Consider the following 19711-nt stretch of genomic DNA (forward strand, 5'->3'; position numbering starts at 1 on the left):
CTGCAACAGGAGCAAAAGACCCATCTGCGATTCTAATTCTTTCATTGTCAGTGATCGGGTGGTATGATATAAAGTGATCCGAAGAACCAGTTAGGTGATCTGTAGCTCCTGAATCCACAATCCAGGGTTTTTTACCATTAATGCTAGTAAGACCGAAGGACTAAGCTTTACCTGAGTGTGCAATAGCACTGATCCCGGAAGCACCTAAGTTATTTTGACCATCTACTTGAGTTTGAGCTTGGGTTTTGTCACTCATCGAATCGCTCACCAGAGCTCGTCCAGGGCCGGACTTGTCCTGTGACTGATGTCATTTATTGTTTGGAGGTTTCCCATGCAGCTTCCAGCATTGGTCTTTTGTATGACATGGTTTTTTGCAGTGCTCACAAACAGGTGGAGGTTTCTTATCACTGTCAGATCCAGAGGATTTCATGGCAAAAGCAGCAGCATCAATAGATGTAACTACTGGATTATTCATCGCACTAGATTTGTCTTCTTCCAAGCGTATTTCAGAACACACCTCCTTAAGAGACGGCGTAGGACGTTGGCCCAATATCCTACTACGAACACCATCAAATTTTGGATTTAGCCTAGCTAGAAAATCATACACTCGATCAGCTTCCTCAATTTTTGAATACTGAGTCCCGTCATATGTACACTTCCAGACAATTTCACGACACGGGTCCATCTTTTGCCATAATAGGGATAATTTGTTGAAGCATGATGTCATGTCCATAGTCCCTTGCTTGCATTTGTGGACTTGCTTGCGTAAGGTATATAGACGAGATGCATTCTACTTCTTTGAATATAGTTGTTGCACTGCATCCCAAAATCTTTGGCAGTCGCCGTATAGAGTAACGGTCTGCCTATTTGGGGTTCCATGCTGTTCATCAGAATTACTATAACAACGAGTCTTCCGCTTTCCAGATGCGTTCTTGGGGGTTACCAGGTTTAGGTTTTGGTATCTTTCTAGTTAGATACCCAAATTTTTGTCTCCCTTCTAGAGTCATTCTGATGGATTGTGACTAGGAGAAATAATTTTGGTTATTCAGCTTTTCTCCAATAATAATTCATGCAGAATTTTCCATTGATCCAAACAACAAATTTGCAGTAGGTAAAGTACGGAAGAATTTACCGGGTTTTTAGAATACAATGGAAGCTTTGGTTGAGCACTTTGTGGGTTTGTGCCAATAACCGTTCCAAGATCCGCAATCTGTTGCTGAAGATAAGTAAATTGCCTTTAAATCTCAACAGGAAAAACATCCATAGACCGCCCATTGCCCGTATCTCCATTCAAAGCTGCCGGACTGAAGTTGTGAGTCGCGCCACTGCAGTCGGACATGGCTGGACCAACCGGCGGTGGCTACTGCTCAATGGAAATTTCGCGGCTAGTCGAGTCGATGAGATCGACGTGGCTCGTCGTCTGCATCCGAGGGTTCGAAGCTGTTCGGGTTAGCACAATCCACGAATGAGCGGATGGCTGGGCATCAAACGGTTGGGCGTCGTCATCGAAGGGTTGAGCGTCGTCGAAGGGCTGGGCACGATCCTTACCACGCACGATCTGGGCGCCATTGAGCAGCTAGGTCCGATCCACGACTGGGCGCGATCCGGTCTGACCATCAATCGGTTGGGTTGTCTGTTCGGCATCGATCTGTTGAAGAAGACGCTGTAAAGCAGCCTCCAAGTATTGTTGGACAGCCTCCTTAATCGTGGCAGCCATCTCGGAGTTGGCCATTGAAGGGGACTCATCTATGGCGGCTAGGGTTTCCTCACCTTGCTCTGATACCATGAAGAAAATAAAATATGAAGGAGAAGAAGAACACAAATGGTTTATGTGAAAAACCCTAAAACCAGGGAGAAAAAACCACGATAGAGACTTATTTTTTATTATTGAAGTGATACAAAATACAGGAAGACTTGCTCAAATAAATAGACAGATGGAAACCCTAGGCTCATAAGAAAATTACAAAAAGTCCCCTAGGACAAAGTAACTATTTTCGACAAATTTAACGCCACCACAGGTACACTTTCCACAGGTACATCCAGGGCAGTAAGATATGTATTCATTCCAGAGACTCTTCATTTTTGTGAAATACATGGTGACAGAATCTTGTTCTTGTTTGAGATTGGATAATCCTCGTTTCAGAGTCCATTCCGTTTTTACAAATGATCTTGAAGATCAAGTCATATCACTTAAGTCGATTCAGTGAAAAAGATGCTTGATGAAATTCGCTTGAAGACGGAATTTAAAATCCAAGCAATAACAACATTATTGTAGTGAATCCATAGAGAAGAAGTTCACTTGTAGGTCGAGGGAGAGTTCCATCAATAAAACCAAGCTTATTTCGGATGAAGAGGGTAAGAACCATCGATCTGCTCCAAGAAACATAGTTGTCGTCAATAAGGAGTTCTGAAACAAGAATAAGATTGGAAGTGTCACTGTGATGAAGAGTGTAAGGATTGTATTGTTCTTGATGAGAGAGATGTAGTCCGGTGACCGGAAGATTGGCCGATGAGGATGGATCGATCGGAGGAGGAGAATTTGTATCAGGGAGGGACATAAAAAAAATTAGGAATTATTATTTCTCTGATACCATATTAACATAGAAAAGAGAAAGTTAAAAAAATACTCTTTCTCTCACATTTTATTCAATATGCAAAATACATTATATATGTATACACAACCAATGAGAGAAGAGTGATAACTACCAATAGAAAAATAACAAAAATAACAAAAATGTTGTTACAACTAATATTGAATTATCTTAAAGTATGTTGAAATTATTTGTACATTTTCTTTAAAAATATATATGTTCTCTAAGATATGAGTTATTTGGAACCAAATAATTAGTAACATAGTTTGTTTACGATGATTGAAATCCCGTTGAAGATGGGAGTTTTTGCTTTCAACGTCCCATGTTGATGTCAGTTTTCAATTTTATGAAAATATCATAAAAAATAGTAATAAAATATTTGATATCAATAGATATTTTTTTAAAAAAAAATGTTTTAATTGATTAATAAATATGTTTTACTTTTAAGTAAGTTAAAATATTTATTATTTATATTATATTCACGATAGTGACATTTGTTATTTATTTCTTATATTTCATAAATTTTTTTTTATGAAAATATAGAATTGTTGATTCACGCTTCATGCCAATGTGGAGCTCAAGATGTAAAAATATCAATAGGAATATCGACTCATCGATAGAAATTTAATATTATGATGGTACCATAACTCCATTCCTTTTGTGAATTAAAATAAAAAGGCATAGGAAAAAAAGGAAAAAAGGTTTACAATTAGCGATGCAAATAATTGTCCAACTCTTTTGATCTTCACATTTAAACTCTGATCTTACCCATCTGATTGTACAAATATTTAGCTTTAATACTCTAGCTGCATGCAAAATGTCATTTTAGATAGTTCCAATGGTTAAAGTATCCATTATCGTTAAGTTGATAGTTTAATCTCCACCTCACAATTGTTGATTTGGAGGAAAAAAGAAAGGAAAAATTACGAAAACCACCATAAATTACGAAAACCAACCTAAAGTATGGTAGTCGTTGTAATTACACTCTTAAACTTTCAATTATAAAAATTAAGCCTTCAAACTTAGAAAGTGTTAAAATTTGATCCCTTGAACTTACAATAGTTATAGAAACTTGTCCCTCAAAATGATAAAAGCTTATTTTGAGAGTTCAATGTTTGTCATTTGGGGATCCAATTTCTAAAATTATTGTAAATTTGATGGTTTCAATTTTAACAATTATATAAATTTGAGAATATAATTACAACTACTACAATCCTTCGTGAGTGGTTTTACCACATGGTACATAAGTTACATGGCGCATAACTAGCACCCAATTGCCACCCTGATCAAACTCACGTCATATAACTCATGGACGTGATACACAATTTAGCTCATGATTGTATAACGTGTCCACAGTTCATATATTCACTTGTTTTAGAAGTTTTAGTTCATATTATTTCTATTATTGTTTATTTAAAAACATCCTTTTAAAAAAAAAAAAAAAAAAAAAATTATGGAATAATACATTTTTTGTCCCTAAGTTTTGGCTCTAGTTTCTATTTAGTCCCTCAATTTTAAAAGGTTACAAGCTTAATCCTTAAATTTTAGTTTTGTTTCAATTTAGTTCCTAAATTTAAAATGTTACAAATTTACCCTTGAAATTTAAGTTTTATTTCAATTTGATTCAAATTTTTATTAAATACTTACTTTCAATCACTAACGTCAATTTTTAATATAATGAAAAATAATCATTAAATGAAATTTTAAATTTAATTTTAAAACAGATAAAAATAGTGAAATATAATTGATTATAATGATTTTTAATGATTTTTAATTTATTGACCTAAATTAACTCTAAAGACGGAAAGTGAGTATTTAGTGAAAAATCGAGGTTAAAAGTGTAAATCTTGAAACATATAGACCAAATATGTCAAGGGTAAAATTGCAGCATTTTGAAACTTAAAAGACTAAATTGAAATCAAACTCAAAACTTAATGACTAAATATGTAAAATCAAACTCTATTGGTAGTTATCACTCTTCTCTCATTGGTTGTGTATACATATATAATGTATTTTGCATATTGAATAAAGTGTGAGAGAAAGAGTATTTTTTTAACTTTCTCTTTTCTATGTTAATATGGTATCAGAGAAATAATAATTCCTAATTTTTTTTATGGGATCCAAAATTTTATATCATTCGTTCTAAAATCGTCTTCAAAATATCTCCCAAAAGAAATTTTGGTATGGTAATGATCGTTAGAGGAGACGAGAAATATTTACCGACATGTATGTTTTTCACGAAGCACATCACAAATTTTGGATCGTCTTCAAAATATCTCTCAAAAGAAATTGTGGTGTGGTAATAATCGTCAGAGGAGAGGAGAAATATTTACCGGCATGTATATTTTTCATGAAGCATATCATGTCCCCCAACAAGTTTTTATTCAACTGTTAGTTTTTTTCTCTTTTCTTACTATCTAACAACAAAATAGAAGTTCTTTTTTTTTCTTTATTGATATTCTTCTTTGGCCAATAAATTCAAATGATTAGACTTAAAATGAATGATGTCTAAAATTGGTCATGGATGAAAATAATTCATGGGGTTAATTAATGATGTTTTCTTTTTTTATTCTAGATTTTTTTTGTTGTTCCAAGACATTTGATTGTGAGGATTATTTATCTACCTCGCTTGCTAGAGATTTGAGGGGCAATCCACAACTCTTACAAAATACTTAAAGTTTTTTCCTAAATATTTTAATATACAATTTAATGAACTTCTTTTATAAGTCTTTGTAGTTTTATATCTGTTTGTACCGATCTCATGAAAGGTTTAAGTGTTTCTCAAGTGTTGAATTCAATTTAGAGACTTGTTGCTTTTTTCTCTATATATTACTTTATTAAAATTAGGGATACATACTTATTTCGTCTATTTAATTAATTTATTATTTTCTAAAACCTTTATTGACTCATTTTCTTTTATATTGCCTTAAGATGGGAAAGCTTAGGAGAAAGAATATGAGAACACTTTGATTTCATAAATTATGATCTCCATTTTTTATGTGATCCTAATGGATTTAGATAAGAATAACCTATTTTATTTTAAGTAGGTGTTGTCTTTTAAAAAAAAAGAAAAAATAGAAAAGAGGGAGATATTGGGAGAGTGTGAGGATAACTCTCTTTTTGTTAATTCGATTATTGTATTAGTCTTTCTTTACTATTAAAAATTTTTATAAATTTTCTTATATTTTTCTTGATACCATAAATTTACCGCACTTTTCTTAAGTTAATGAGGTAAGATAACATTTTAATTATATAACGGTTAATGGATAATAATAAATCAAAATTTAAATATAAAGACAATAGTCATACCTTTTTGTTTCGTCATAGAAAATAATCTTGTGGAATCATTTAGGCTTCACTTTGGCATGATCCAATATTTTCTTTACGAATAACGAAAACTTCAATTATCATTCTACAATTATGTGTACAATTCGTAAATGAATGTGTCTATTTGAACTTTAGTTTTTATGTGAAGTGATACATCAAGAGGATTTCATAACAAATAAAAGTGTGATCATTATTTATTTAAAAATATTTAATTAGTATGTGAAGTTAAAATTAAATTACTTATTCACAACACAAAGTCATACAATTTTTTTTTCCAGTTATTTTATTTATCTGAAAAGTATAAAATTAGGAAAGAAAAGTAAACATATCAACAAAAACTTTAAAGAGTACAAATAAATTATATTTTATACTTAAATTACTTTTTCACTCTCTCCGCTCTTTATTCTCCATATTGTTTCCTATCTCCTCCACTCATGTGATGCCCTCTTTGTAGGAGGCTAATTTGTTGAAAACAAAAATAAAGAAAAATAAAAACACATAAAAAAAATTGATGGAAAGGGTATAATGGGCAAAATGGGAAGAGAAATACTCTCCTTTAATATACTTTTGTTATTTGAGATTTTAATTTAAAAATAAATATTTTTAGAAAAAAATTAGAGTGTTTGACAACCACCCAAATTAACTTTTGAATTCTATTTTAAACCATTTTGATCAAAAGTGTTTAAATAAAATGAGTTTTTTAAAAAACATTTTTTTTCTCAATTCAATCAAAAGAATCCTTAGAAATTACATTGAAAATAATAATTATTAGCTTTTTTCTAAATCAAATACAACAACAAAAAAAAGTTTATGAGAGTTTTTATTTATGAAATATTTTAAATAGGACATAAATGTTAAAATTATATAATGAGATTTGTGGAGAAAAAAATGTTTGAGGTTTTACTTTAAAAAGTTTTAGATGAAGTGTATGTTTTACATTTTAAATATAGTACAATATCAGAATTGTTGGTAAAAATATCTCTAATCACAAAAAATTTGTTTTTGTTTTTGTTTTTGTTTTTTTTGTTTTTTTTTTGTTTTTTTGTTACTTTTGTTTTTTGTTGTTTTTTTTTTTCATAATTTTAACATATAAAACCCAACCAACATTTGAAAAAAAAAATTAATAATTTATGTGTAGATAATAAAACACATCTAGTGAAAATTTGTATGAAAAATGTTAAAGAGTATTTCATTAAATATCATTGTACCCGAATATTTTTAATATCATTTTATATCCTAAATCTACACATAAATTAATATTTGTAACCAATTATATTATCACTAAAGAAGTCACGTTTTTATCATATTTAATTTTAATTAATAATACACGTTAATTTAAAACGTACTATATTTTAATCTAATTGGTAAGAGTTAGCTCTTAAGATAATATAATTATTTATAAACCAAGATATGAGTAAAAAAAAATTAAATATTTAAAATAATAAGCATCAAAACTACAAAAATGCCACATAATTACGCAAATAATTCAAAATAGAATAATTTCCATTTTTAATTTAATTTGCACATTGTATTTTATATTGAGTTTATCTAATTTGTATTCTATAAACTAGATAGTTCAACAGATAAATTTGTTACAAATCTAATTTGCAAATTTGTTATAAGTCCAAATGTACCTATTTTGAACATTACAAATCACGTGTTATGAAACTAATCCCTTTAAGACTTTCAAAAGTTTCATTAATATTCTTAAAACCTTTTCTAAAAAGGACTTTTTAAAAAAGAAAGAGAATATTCTGGTAGTTGATTTGTCAACCAAAACCACATTCAAAAGTTGCATGAACACCTCTCATCTATTAAAAAAAAGAAGTTTACAAAATGTCAGTATTTAGATGGAAACCATCGAGAATTTGCATAATTTTGAGGACAACCATTAGAGAGAAGAAGGAAAACTTCCTTAAACATGTGTATCGATAATGAAAAAGGGATGAATGAGATTTGAGGAAATGCATGGTCATTGATTGAAATGGAAAAGAGAGGTGAGGGTATTTATAAACGATTTTCATGCATATACTAACTATAAGGAAATTTGCTTACATGAACATAGCTCAACTGGCATAGTGTTTATACTATTAACCTCAAAGTCTGAGATTCGATTCCCTCACTCCACACTTTAATTACAATATCTTTGCAAAAAAATAAAAAAATAAAATAAAAAAATAAATAAAATCTATAAGGGATTTCTTTATTTTGTTTCAAAAAGTTAAGAGTATTAATGCAACTATTAAATGTTTAATAGCATTTTTTAAACTAAATTCTAACCATTTACATCTATATGCCTACAGTAAAAGTATTTTTAGTATTTTTAAATTTTTTTTAAGTTTAAAGGTATTAATGAATTTTTCAAAAGTTCAAAGACATTATCGAAACAAACTACTAACGGTTTCGGTCAAAAATCAACAGTAATTATTATTTTTTAATTTAAGGATGTTAATAACAATAGCCTTTCACAAAAAACACCCAACCACAAACACATGGGAGGTTGGGGAACCTACCTAACCTAGCCATCAAAGGGCAGGTAGAAGAACTAATGAATTATAACAATAATAGTAGTAAATAAGTGGTGCTATAAAATTTAAAAATAAACAAAGGGAGCCAAATTAATTGAACAAAGAACAAACCAGCTAATATGGAGTGACTTATAAATGAGGAAAAGAAATTCTAACAGATAGGCATGGATGGAGACAAAGGGCAAATAAAAGGTCAGAAAAACAAGAAGAAGCAACCAATTATATAATCTATTTCAGAATCAAATGCAATAAAACAAAACATATAATCTTAACTTTACAAATTATAAGTACTTACAATCGGAAGCATCCCGTTGCACTTGCACCTATACAACTCACAAGAATGAATACTACAAGGAAGCGAATCTCGAGGAAAGGACAAAAAAATAAGGAAACTCCAAAGGCAGAGTTAAGCGATTTAGCAAGCAAACGAAAGGGGAATGAAATTAGTATCTTTGTTTTACCTGTAAAAGTGAACAAAGCTACTGTGTTTTGATGTTTGTGCATTTACTTTCCAATTCCAAGTTCTTTAGCAATGTCTCTTGTTAAGCTGAATTGTGAGGTATTATGCCATGGAAATAGGGTCCGAGTAACAGGAAGCTTCCTCCGAAGATCCTACGATGCACAATAAAAGATCCGAGATAACAGACAAATTTGTTGAGAACATAGCACAATTAAGATCACAAGGTGTAGCAACACAAAGTACCAAAACTACATCAATAACAGCATTTCCCTATTCTTTCAAAATGTAAATTTAAGGACAAGAGATAATAAGGTAATTTTTGGACCAAATGACGCCATTGAAGTAGGCATGAAACAGAGAGGAAAAAAAACTGTGACCAGATATATGAATAACTTCAACTTCAGACATTGCATGAGATTTACAACAAATGAATTCAAATCCACATAGAATCGTCGTATAATAGGTTGATGAAGTTCACAATTGGCACTCTGAGATGCATAATACTAATGTTCCAATTGAGGAATCAACCATTAAAGAACTGACAGAATCAGCATATTTTTCAAATTATTATTATCATATTCAGAGTTCATGACAAAAATAAGATAAGATCAAAATGGCTTCTTCACTTCCTTGAGTCAACAATTTTTTATAAATTTCTCCCACTCCCACTTTTCCTAGGATTAGATGGTGTAAAGATTATGGGATAACAGATGAAATTCATTTCACATATTTACTCCAATGGAAGGCTCTAGAAATGCAATACTTTTCACCCAATTAAAATAGAGTACCTTGAAGGTGGTATCTGGCAAGTTTGAATAGGATGTCTGTCAAGCATACAAGTATTAGTTAATCTTCCTAGAAACCCCAATAAATAATAATGATTAGAGATTTATGCAGAACCTCAAGAGATGCTAAGTATTCTGCTTCGTGATGACGAATAATATTGGCTATCGCAACTGCACAATCTTCAGGAGCCTAAAACAACAAATTTCAACAATTTGAAAAGAAAGTTAATCCCTATTTATGCTGAGAAGAAATGAAAACGTCTGATGTACAAACAGAGGAAAATGAACTGCAGAGTTATGAGAATATGCCTACAACTACAAGGATGTTATCAACAATATTATATTTTAGTATAACTGAACCTACTATAAAATGAAGATTTCATTTTACATGAACATGTTGCACCGCATATTGGGATGTCCAATGCTCTATCCAAACTGATGTAAAAAGCAACAAAAGTAACCAAGCATTTGATTCCACCTAAGGTAACAATACTGACTGGAAATAATAACTAAAAAGAAAACTTTCAAATTGGTAATGACCTGTAGGATAGTTGAATCATTGCATTCATGCTTTGCATCTAATTGAACATTTCCCTCCTCAAAATAATGGGCACCCACCTAGAGAGAGCAGAGAGAAAAGAGCCCAAAATATGAATTGTTGAGGTTTTAATAATACATTAAAAAATAAAGTTCAAGTCCAAAAAATGAGAGAGAACAAGAGAGAGGCATGAATCTATTGTGCACTTGGATTAAGTAACAGAAAGTACCTGCATTTTCCCTCTTATTTCAAGAGCTTGAAAATCACTTTTGCACTCAATGTTCCATGTAGAACGCCAACTTCCATTACTGCACAAGAATGGGAACAGACATCAAATAAAATGAGTTGAACTTGAATTCTGCAAAATGAATTCGTTAACTAAATTGAAATGCCATCAGCAACAGATGAACCAAAAGCATCACATTTTCTGCAATTAAAAATAAATTCAAGAGAATAATACCTTTTTGATACCTAAATTTTAGCTCTAGTTTCTATTTGGTCCCTATGTTTTAAAATGTTACACATTTAATCCTTAAGTTTTGAGTTTTATTTCAATTTAGTCCTTAAGTTTTGAAACGTTACAATTTTACTCTTGAGATTTGAGTTTTATTTCAATTTGGTCCATTAATTTTAAGGTTTTGCATTTTTAAAATTAATTTTTATTAAATAGTCACTTTCAATTATTGACGTCAATTTTCATTAATTAATTAAAAATAATTATGAAGTGAAATTTTAAATGTAATTTTGAAAGTGATCAAAATAGTGAAAGTTAATTAATTATAATTATTTTTTAAAAAAAAATAATTTATTAACATGAATTAACTCTAAAGACAGAAAGTGAATATTTAGTGAAAAATCGAGATTAAAAGTGTAAATCTTGAAACACAGGGACCAAATTGAAATAAAACTCAAATGTCAAGGGTAAAATTGTAGCACTTTGAAACCTAGGAACTAAATTGAAATCAAACTCAAAACTTAAGAACTAAATGTATAACATTTTGAAACCTAGGGACTAAATAGAAACTAGACCCAAAACCTAGGGACCAAAAAAGTATTTTTTCCTAAATTTAAATAGACACTTGATGATACTTAATTCTTCCAGACCTGACACATCACAACAAAGAAAAGGAAGAGAAAAAAGAACAAGAATAGGAGAAGGCAAATAAAGAAGTCAAGAAGTTGCTGAGGCAAATAATGATGATTATGCAGTATGCACGCACCAGAAGTTCTGAGGGCTATGTCTAGCAGCAGCAATAACCACAGCAAGCTCAAAATCAGATTCAGGTCCCTCTGCATCTTTTCCATTCACACAGAAAACTGAGCAAACACCTTTTGGATACGCTTCACCAACATATCGAGCAATTTCTGTATCTACGGCACATCTGCCATAACATAGAATACATAATAAAGAAAAACTGATTGTTATTCATAGACATCTTGAGGTTTATTTACTTCAGGTTTCAGGGAGAAATATTCTCATTTGACCTGGAATAGTCTAGACTCTAAGCATATTGTACGAAAACCACAATTTTAGTTGTGGTCTGTTGATGTCTGCTGAAAAATGGCTTAAATTATTTTACAAATATGTTATAGAAGTATAAATATTTGTTGTTAACACGACAGACTTCTGTCGATGTTAAACAAAGGAGAAACTTTAGACAGGTTGATATAAGCAATATTCACTTCAAGGAGACGGCCTAATCAGTAATCACATATATGGGATTTTATTTTTCGTTTATATATATTTTTAAATATCCAAATCAACTTGTGTGTACCTCAACTATTCTTGTGGGATAACTATTTGATCCCACTACATTTGGTTGCAAGAAAACTCGTAAAATATAAACTTCAAGGTGAATGGTCATCATGGTTTGAACTCATTCCTTCTAAATTATTTAGAGGACCCTTATTTCCTTAGGTTAAACAATGGTGGTTCATATGTTGCAAAGTTTAAAACTCACATCTGCCAAATCATTTAACATTATAAACCTCCAATAAGGATGGTTACTAGTTTTCAGTTTTTCAAACTAGTCATAAAGCCTACCGAAATTCCTCAACGTATGCAGAGGGGAGTTCCTCATCCAGTGCAGGTCTCACTCCAGCACACGCCTAAGTCAATTAAACACCAAATACAAAAACAGAGCAAATAATAAAACAACTTAGAAAGCTAAATTAGACCACGAAAGAGAGGGGAGGGATGTATAGCGGTAAGTAATTTTCATAAATTTAATTGTTAACACTATGAATAGAATAAACCAGAAGACATGAGAAGTTAATCAATACTAGTGCAATTAACAATTTAGCCTAAGTTTGTTTCATGCATAATTAGATAAACATGTTTTCTGATTTTGTCAATACAGATTAAATCAATAGACAATGCTCTATGATATGTAACATCAACTAAAAAAAGCATGGTATTAACCTTTAAAAATGGCAAACAAAATAAAAATACTCAATTTCCCACAATAAGTAAGTCAGTTCTATGGACAATCTTGTGATCATGCTTTCTTCATCTCTCCATGTCTCAAGAAAGGAAAAAGTCAATTTCTAGCTTAGCCATTTAGACATTAAGCTAGAAATTGACTTTTACTACCATAAAATGGTTACTCTGCTGAGATTGATTCAGACTGAACCCTTACCTGTTTGATATTATCAATTATAGCAACTTGTGCAGTTCTTGGATCAAGGAACTCGTTTTCTTCAAGCTCATTGAACGGTGTAATAATCACCTGAATTCATCACATGAGAGGACTGAGAAGCATAAAGAAAACAAAATAATTAATCTGCAAGCTTTCTAGAACGTAATTTTATGATAATAATAATCAAATTCTCCTTTCACAAATTGTACAAATGCTTGATTTTCGAAAGCATGCAACCACCTACTGGACTGACCATCTATATCAGTTTGTTTCACTAGATATGCACGAAATCGTGGCCATTAACTCCAGTTTGTGAAGCTTTTGCATCTATTTGGATGGGGCTGGAGAGTATTCCATTTAAATCCCAAGATAAAACAGCATAACAATTCCAAAACCACATAAAACTGCCAGAAAAAAACTACTTTAAATTTAAATAAAACAGAAACAAGCCTGATGCATGCAGTGAAAACAAGATGCAGGCTCTTCACGCCACTCGCTACAATTATCACGAATCGATAAAAACTAGTTCCCCAACCTTATCCGCAATGAAAATAGCAGCAAAAAACGACTATCCTTATAACAAACTTACATCTCCTACTCTGCCAGGCATTTCAATGAAAATCATATGTGATTTGTTGTACTGAGGAAAAGCTTCAGACGCCGCCTCGTGGTACAACTCATCGTCGTTCAAAATCTTCTTCACATCTGAAAATTGATAAACGTACGAAACATCAAATATATAATTCAACCAATAAAAATCACCGGAAATGATCGTACACAATGCAAATGCAAAAAATACACATCTATATGAACCGAAATGTAATTATGACCTTTGGCAACGAATTGGATTTCTCCGGCGGGAGCGTTTAGGAGAAACCACTTCGCGATCTCCTTCTTCTGCTCGTCGCTAAGCTCCACTTCTTCGTCGGCCATTGCCGGAAACTGAAAATTTGTTTCACCGATTTTCAAATGAACTGAAGCAGAAGGAGGGAGAGGAGAGAGAGGGAGCGGTGTAAAAGGAAAAACAGTCTATGAGCTGTAACGGGTCGGTTTTGATTCGACCCGGTTTCGCTGGACCGGTTCTTAATACGATTCCGACGTGTCGTAATGTGTCAGAGGATGGTCTCGTAAGACGCTTTTTTGTCTGGGCTGGGCCCAGCCCAACTAAGGGTGTCGAAAGTGGAACTTCGATTTGTCGTTTAAAAATATATTGACCATTATTTTATGAGTAAATTTGAAGGTTTCTCCACTTGATTGATTATTGCTTGGGCCCACTTTAGTGAAATTTTAGGATTAAATCCGATTTTATAGATTTGAAACTAGGGGTGTACATAGTTCGGGTTGGGTTGGGTTGGAAGATTTTTGTGGACCAATCCAAAAATTCGGATGGGCTAATAATGAACCCTATTAGTTATTTTTTAGAGGGTCAACTCAACCCAAAATTTCTGGGTTGGATCGGGTTGGGTCATCGGTTCTTTTTTTTTTTAAATGCCTATTTTTTCCGTCACTTTTGTATGTATATATATTCGGGTCTGGTCGGCCCGATCCTAAAATTGGGTAACCCTTGCCCCAATCCGAATTTAATATTTTTTAACATTTTAACCCAATCCAACCCAAAATAAAATCTAACCCAACCCAACGGTTTGGGTTGGGTAGTCCCGATTGGTCGGATTATCAGGTTTTTTTTAACACCCTATGTTATTGATGGAAGTATCCAAGTCTCATCTTGTACTAAAAACTAGTAAAGAAACCTCGTGAAAATATTAATAAGATGTTGATGGATATTTCTAGAAAAAATATAAAAATAAAAAAAATATATTTAAATTAATAAATAAAAATTTTGCACCTTTTAAATAAGTTGACAGATCAATAATTCTTTTCTAAAAAACATGTTAATTTTTCATATTATTTTACATATTAGTACATTTTGTTATTATTGTGTTTATGAATTCTTGAAGGGTATGAAGGGAAATGTCTTTATTATTGTAAATAATGTCAAAAATAGCAAATTTAAGTATAGATAAAGTAAACATATTGGTGCAGTTAAAAAAAGAAAGGGGAAGGGTAACCATATTGGTATATCCCTAAGATTTGATTGAGAGAACTAATCTATTTTTAAGGCTTTATGGTAAATTGCAAATGACAAATTTTACGTACTCAAATTTTAGGTTTGTTTTCATATAAAATAAAATGAATCGATTTTTTTATAAATATATAAAAATGTCATTGTTTATCAGTGATTTGCGTCGCGGGTTTATCACTCGTAAACAATGACATTTTGTTATACGTAAATTTTATGGAGAAACCATTCCACTTTGTTTTTACGTGTTAAATGATTTTTGAAGAACTGGAATTGTTGTGTACAATTTTATGTCAATTGACACTATATTTTATGCTCACTTTGACTTATCGTCTCAATTTTTCGAATATCGAAATGTTTAAATTGTCTGTTTATATATATATATATATAATTTTATTCTAATTGAGTTATGCTTATTTGGATTGAATTTGATTGTCTGGAAATGGTTAATCCCCTTGATGGTTCTTCTTCGTATCTCTTTAAAGCCTCCTTTTATACTTGCATAGGCTCGATCGATTACACTCGATTTGGGATTCTTATCCTTCCCCACGTGAGACAATGTTTTTAATTTATTGGTGCACTCCCTCACTTGCTTGGGCTTAAGATGAGCATGTGGTCGTTTTTTTTCTTTTCATTGTATTGAGTGGTTTGTTTTACTTGTTTTTATGAATGTTATATTGTTTGAATGTTTTGTGATTTAAAAAAATAATAATAAGAAGAAAAAAATATTCTTTTACTTCTTAGATTTTGGATTTAGTTTCTAATTCGTTATTATATTTCACACTTTTATCTTTGAGATTTCAATATACTCAATTTTATTCCTCGATACAATAAAATCGTTATGGACTTTAAGAAAAGCTGACTAAGATGATGACGAAACTAATTTTAAATCAAAATATATTGATGATGTGCCTATTTTAATCTTGATAGGGCAATTTCTTTTTTAAGAAAAAAATGAAAAATTGCACAAACCACCCTAAAGTATGAAGTTTGTTATAATTATACCCCTAAATTTTTAATTTGATCAATCACCTCCTCCAGACTTTATAAAGTATTGCAATCAACCCCCTTTGAGTTAAAATTGGGTAACTAACACATATGTAGGAGAAGGGCAAATTTGTCACAAGAAAAAAAAAAAGCTTTGCTCAACGTTACAGAGGAATCGAGGAGGAGGAAAAAATGACCGGTTTAGTGAAAATAGGGAGAAGAGAAGATACTTTATCGCCGGAAGAAAGGGCGGAGAAAGTTTGTGCGATGGAATAAAAGTACAAGCTCTCTACTTCAACGTGATTCAATGCTTCTTCATCTCCTTTTTTTGTTTGTCATTAAAGAGCATTCAACCCATGAGTAGCAACTTGAGTAATTGGATCTGTTAACTGGATCGATTCTTAAATGCTAACTCTAGCTCAATAAACGAAGTTGTTGCAGTAAAAGGATACTTAGAAACAAAGTATTGGTTTTTAGGGATATCATCTTTTGTGGTTGCAATGTTGAAGCTAGTTCCAATTGGGTTGTCAAGAAATAGAGGGCCAAATCTTCGACTCCATGAGCCGGGATTAGGGATTAAGGGAATGGGTTCGATTTTTTGTTTGTGGAAACTGACTCGCCATGGACCGAGCTCGCAGAAATTGCCGACCATGGAAGAACAACTAGGGCTACTTGAAGCCAAATTAGAAGGGTTTTCGAGAGGGAGGAAATCGGGGTTTGGGCTTCGTAGAAGGTGAAGAAAATGACGGAGCCGGTGGTGGGATTGATCGGAAGATAGCCAGATTTTATGGGAAGAGCTTCAGGCGGAAAACTGGCAGCGACGAAGTAGATGGAAATGGAAATGAAGCGAAGAAAAAGAGAAGAAAACAAATAGAATTTGAATCCAATTTGCCTTTCTCTTGTATATGTGTGTTACTCAAATTTAACCTATGGATTTAATTACTAACACTTTACAAAGTCTAGGGAAAGTGATTGATCCAATTAAAAATTTAGAAATGTAATTATAACAAACCTCATAATTTTGGAGAATTATTAAAATTTCAAGGATAGGAGTGTTGAGATTTTGAAACATAAGACAGAAAAATAAATAAAGAAATAAATTATAATTACATGTGATGTTAATTGATATTAGTCATTATTTCAATTAATTCTCTATTACTCACTATGATTGCAAATACGAATCCAAATTACGGTAATTAGTTAAGATCCCTCGATTAAAGAACACCCTTAATCTATGGGAGTATTAAATCCACACACAATTGAGATAAGCTTCGGACATGAGATTAGGAAAACTTATTTCCTCTACGTGATGAACAATTTTGTTTGATGTATAATCTATACTATCTAAAGGAAACATTTGATTTATTCTTTTACTTTTTAGTTGATAATTATTTAAGATATCTGATGTAATTTTATATTTAAATCATTAAAAAAATCACATTTTATTTCTAATATCTATTTTACATTAAATAAAAAAATAAATATAAAAAAATCATATTTTATTTTTAATAATTTCTACTTCTATTTAAATAAAGAAAATTTTAAAAAAAAATCATATTTTATTCTCTAACATCTTATTCACGAAATTTATTTTTTAAATTATATTTTATTTTTAATATCTAAGTTAAATAATAGTAAAAAAATTAAAAACATATGACATTTTATCTCTAATAATCTCTACTTCACATTAAATAGAGGGAAAATATTTTTAAACAAGATAAAATTAAATTATGATTTGATATCTAAATTTTCTCTATAAATAGCTAATTTCAAAATCTCATTTTTCATCAGGTATCTTTTCTCTTTTTTGTTTTTTGTTTTTTTGTTAGTTGACTATCTCTAACCAACTTCTTTGCTTTCTTATCTTATTTGGATAGAATTTTTGTTGTAAGTAACTTTTTAATTTTGTTAATAGCAACATATTTTTCAATGTTTATTTTTAAAAAAAAAAAATTAATTTCTTTGTTTTAAGTATATAATCTATATTTTATAGGAAGATATCACTCTATTCGCACGAGATTTCAAGAGAAATTTATTTTATGAAACTTGAACTTTGTATTTGTATTAATTTTGTGGAAAGTGAGTACAATCTCTAATACATAATATTTTGATGCTTTTAAAATAAATTATAATCTTTAAGCTGATTAATCTTCTTGAACGATAGACCTTTAGGCTTGTTAATCTTCTTAGATGATCGGCCTTTGGGTTTGTTGATCTTCTTGGACGATCGTCCTTGGGCTTGTTGATCTTCTTGGACGATCGGCCTTGGGCTTGTTGATCTTCTTGGACGATCGGCCTTGGGCTTGTTGATCTTCTTGGACGATCGGCCTTTGGACTTGTTGATCTTCTTGGATAATCGGCCCTCGGGCTCTTCTTGGAGGATTAAGGCTTCCGGAGAAACTTGTTTGGTGGAGTTAAACTTGAGTTCGTGTTGATGTTGAGGTTGATTTGATGCGATGTAGTTCGATCTCTAGTACTTGATCCTCTGATTCTCTCTCGGTTGGGTGGATGTGCTTGACTTGAAGAAGAAAAGCACCGAACATTCTTGAAGTAAAAGTCTTGGGATAGTGCTTGTATCTTTAAAGAATTTCAGTCTTCAGAATACTTGTATCTCCAAAGGACTTCAGTCTTCAAGCGTGGTCAGATTGATTGCATCTTCAAAGGACTTCAGTTTTTAGAACTCTGATATGCCTTTTGATCTTCAGAGCTTTAGTGTCTTCTGATCCTCAAAGCTTTTGAGGAGTTATGTTCGTCAGATCCTTGGAGTTTCAGACTTCAGATCTTCATTTTGCCTTCAATTCCTTTAACCCCTCCCAAATGAAGTGAGCTTAATCTTTAATTTGGCCCAAAATTTCATCATGGGTTTGAATTGGGTTGGCCCCTAAGAGACTTTAGTTACTCGGCCCAATCCAACTTATAATTTTTCCAATAGGCTGGGGCTTTCATTGATGATGTGGTAACTCGTGATTCGCCGAAATTTCTCATTCAATAAATGCCCCTTTTCGAGATTTATGCATGTTTATACGGTGTGTGAATCTCGAAAAAAAATAATTTGAAATCAAAGTATGATTTTGACTCTTTTAATTTAATGCATCATTATGATCAAAATATGAGAATTTAGCTCAAAATTTTGATTTCAAATTTTGTTTGCTTGACATACTTCCGCCAAGTAAACAAAAGATGAATTTTAGTCCTTGACTTTCTCCCAAGCAAACTTTAATTTGAACTAAAGTATAATTTATGTTCCACTTTAGTTGCAAATTTAATTTAATATCCCAAATTTTAACAATCATTTTTTTTAGATTTGGAATATACTCAATTCTTCATGTGAAATTGAAGTAAAATTTGTGATTTTGTCTTTCTCTTTCCTCCAATTTTGATTTGGTGGATGCTTGGAGTGTGCCTATATTTTGATTTGAGACAACACTTAGATTATGCCAAGGTCTTGACATTGGGATGAAATTTTGTTGGTACCCAAATCTTAGTTTGAATTTGGAATAGAATTTGAGGTGAAATTGAATCTCGATCAATTTTGGTTTGAGATAAAAATTTAGGATATGCTCAAATTTTAATAAGAGACCAACTGAGACATTTTTTTATCCGCAATTTATTTTGATTGAAGATAAAAACTCAATGTTGAATAATTTGAATTTGAAATAAAATTTGGAATATGACCAAATTTCAATTTGGGATAAATTTTTTATCTTTCCCGCAATTTAATTTGAAAATAGGGATGAGAGAACCTAAATTTTTGATGAATTTGATATAAATTTGGA

General features: G+C 31.4%; 1 protein-coding gene across 1 annotated transcript; it reads right to left on the reverse strand.

The window, feature by feature from the left end:
- Positions 1–8646: 8646 nt before the first annotated feature.
- CPA (Subunits of heterodimeric actin filament capping protein Capz superfamily) lies at positions 8647–13888 on the reverse strand. The gene is made up of 10 exons (XM_039033722.2): positions 13699–13888; positions 13458–13573; positions 12869–12958; positions 12274–12338; positions 11450–11611; positions 10459–10537; positions 10232–10309; positions 9807–9881; positions 9695–9730; positions 8647–9058 (listed from the first exon to the last, which is right to left on the reverse strand). Exons 1-10 carry the CDS (start codon positions 13799–13801, stop codon positions 8951–8953), a joined length of 912 nt encoding a protein of 303 aa, XP_038889650.1. The 5' UTR covers positions 13802–13888; the 3' UTR covers positions 8647–8950.
- Between the last annotated feature and the right edge of the window lie 5823 nt (positions 13889–19711).

Source organism: Benincasa hispida, chromosome 6, assembly GCF_027475165.1.
Source record: "Benincasa hispida cultivar pf3 chromosome 6, pf3_genome.v1.1, whole genome shotgun sequence".
Lineage (NCBI taxonomy): Eukaryota > Viridiplantae > Streptophyta > Magnoliopsida > Cucurbitales > Cucurbitaceae > Benincasa > Benincasa hispida.

Bases quoted from the DNA above. Each gene is read 5' to 3' on its own strand.
- CPA (XM_039033722.2), bottom strand. From the start codon at position 13,801: ATGGCCGACGAAGAAGTGGAGCTTAGCGACGAGCAGAAGAAGGAGATC. The intron at 13,574-13,698 runs GTCATAATTACA...ATCAATTTTCAG, and splicing joins AATCCAATTCGTTGCCAAAG to ATGTGAAGAAGATTTTGAAC. The intron at 9,731-9,806 runs GTTCTGCATAAA...TATGCTTGACAG, and splicing joins AATACTTAGCATCTCTTGAG to ACATCCTATTCAAACTTGCC.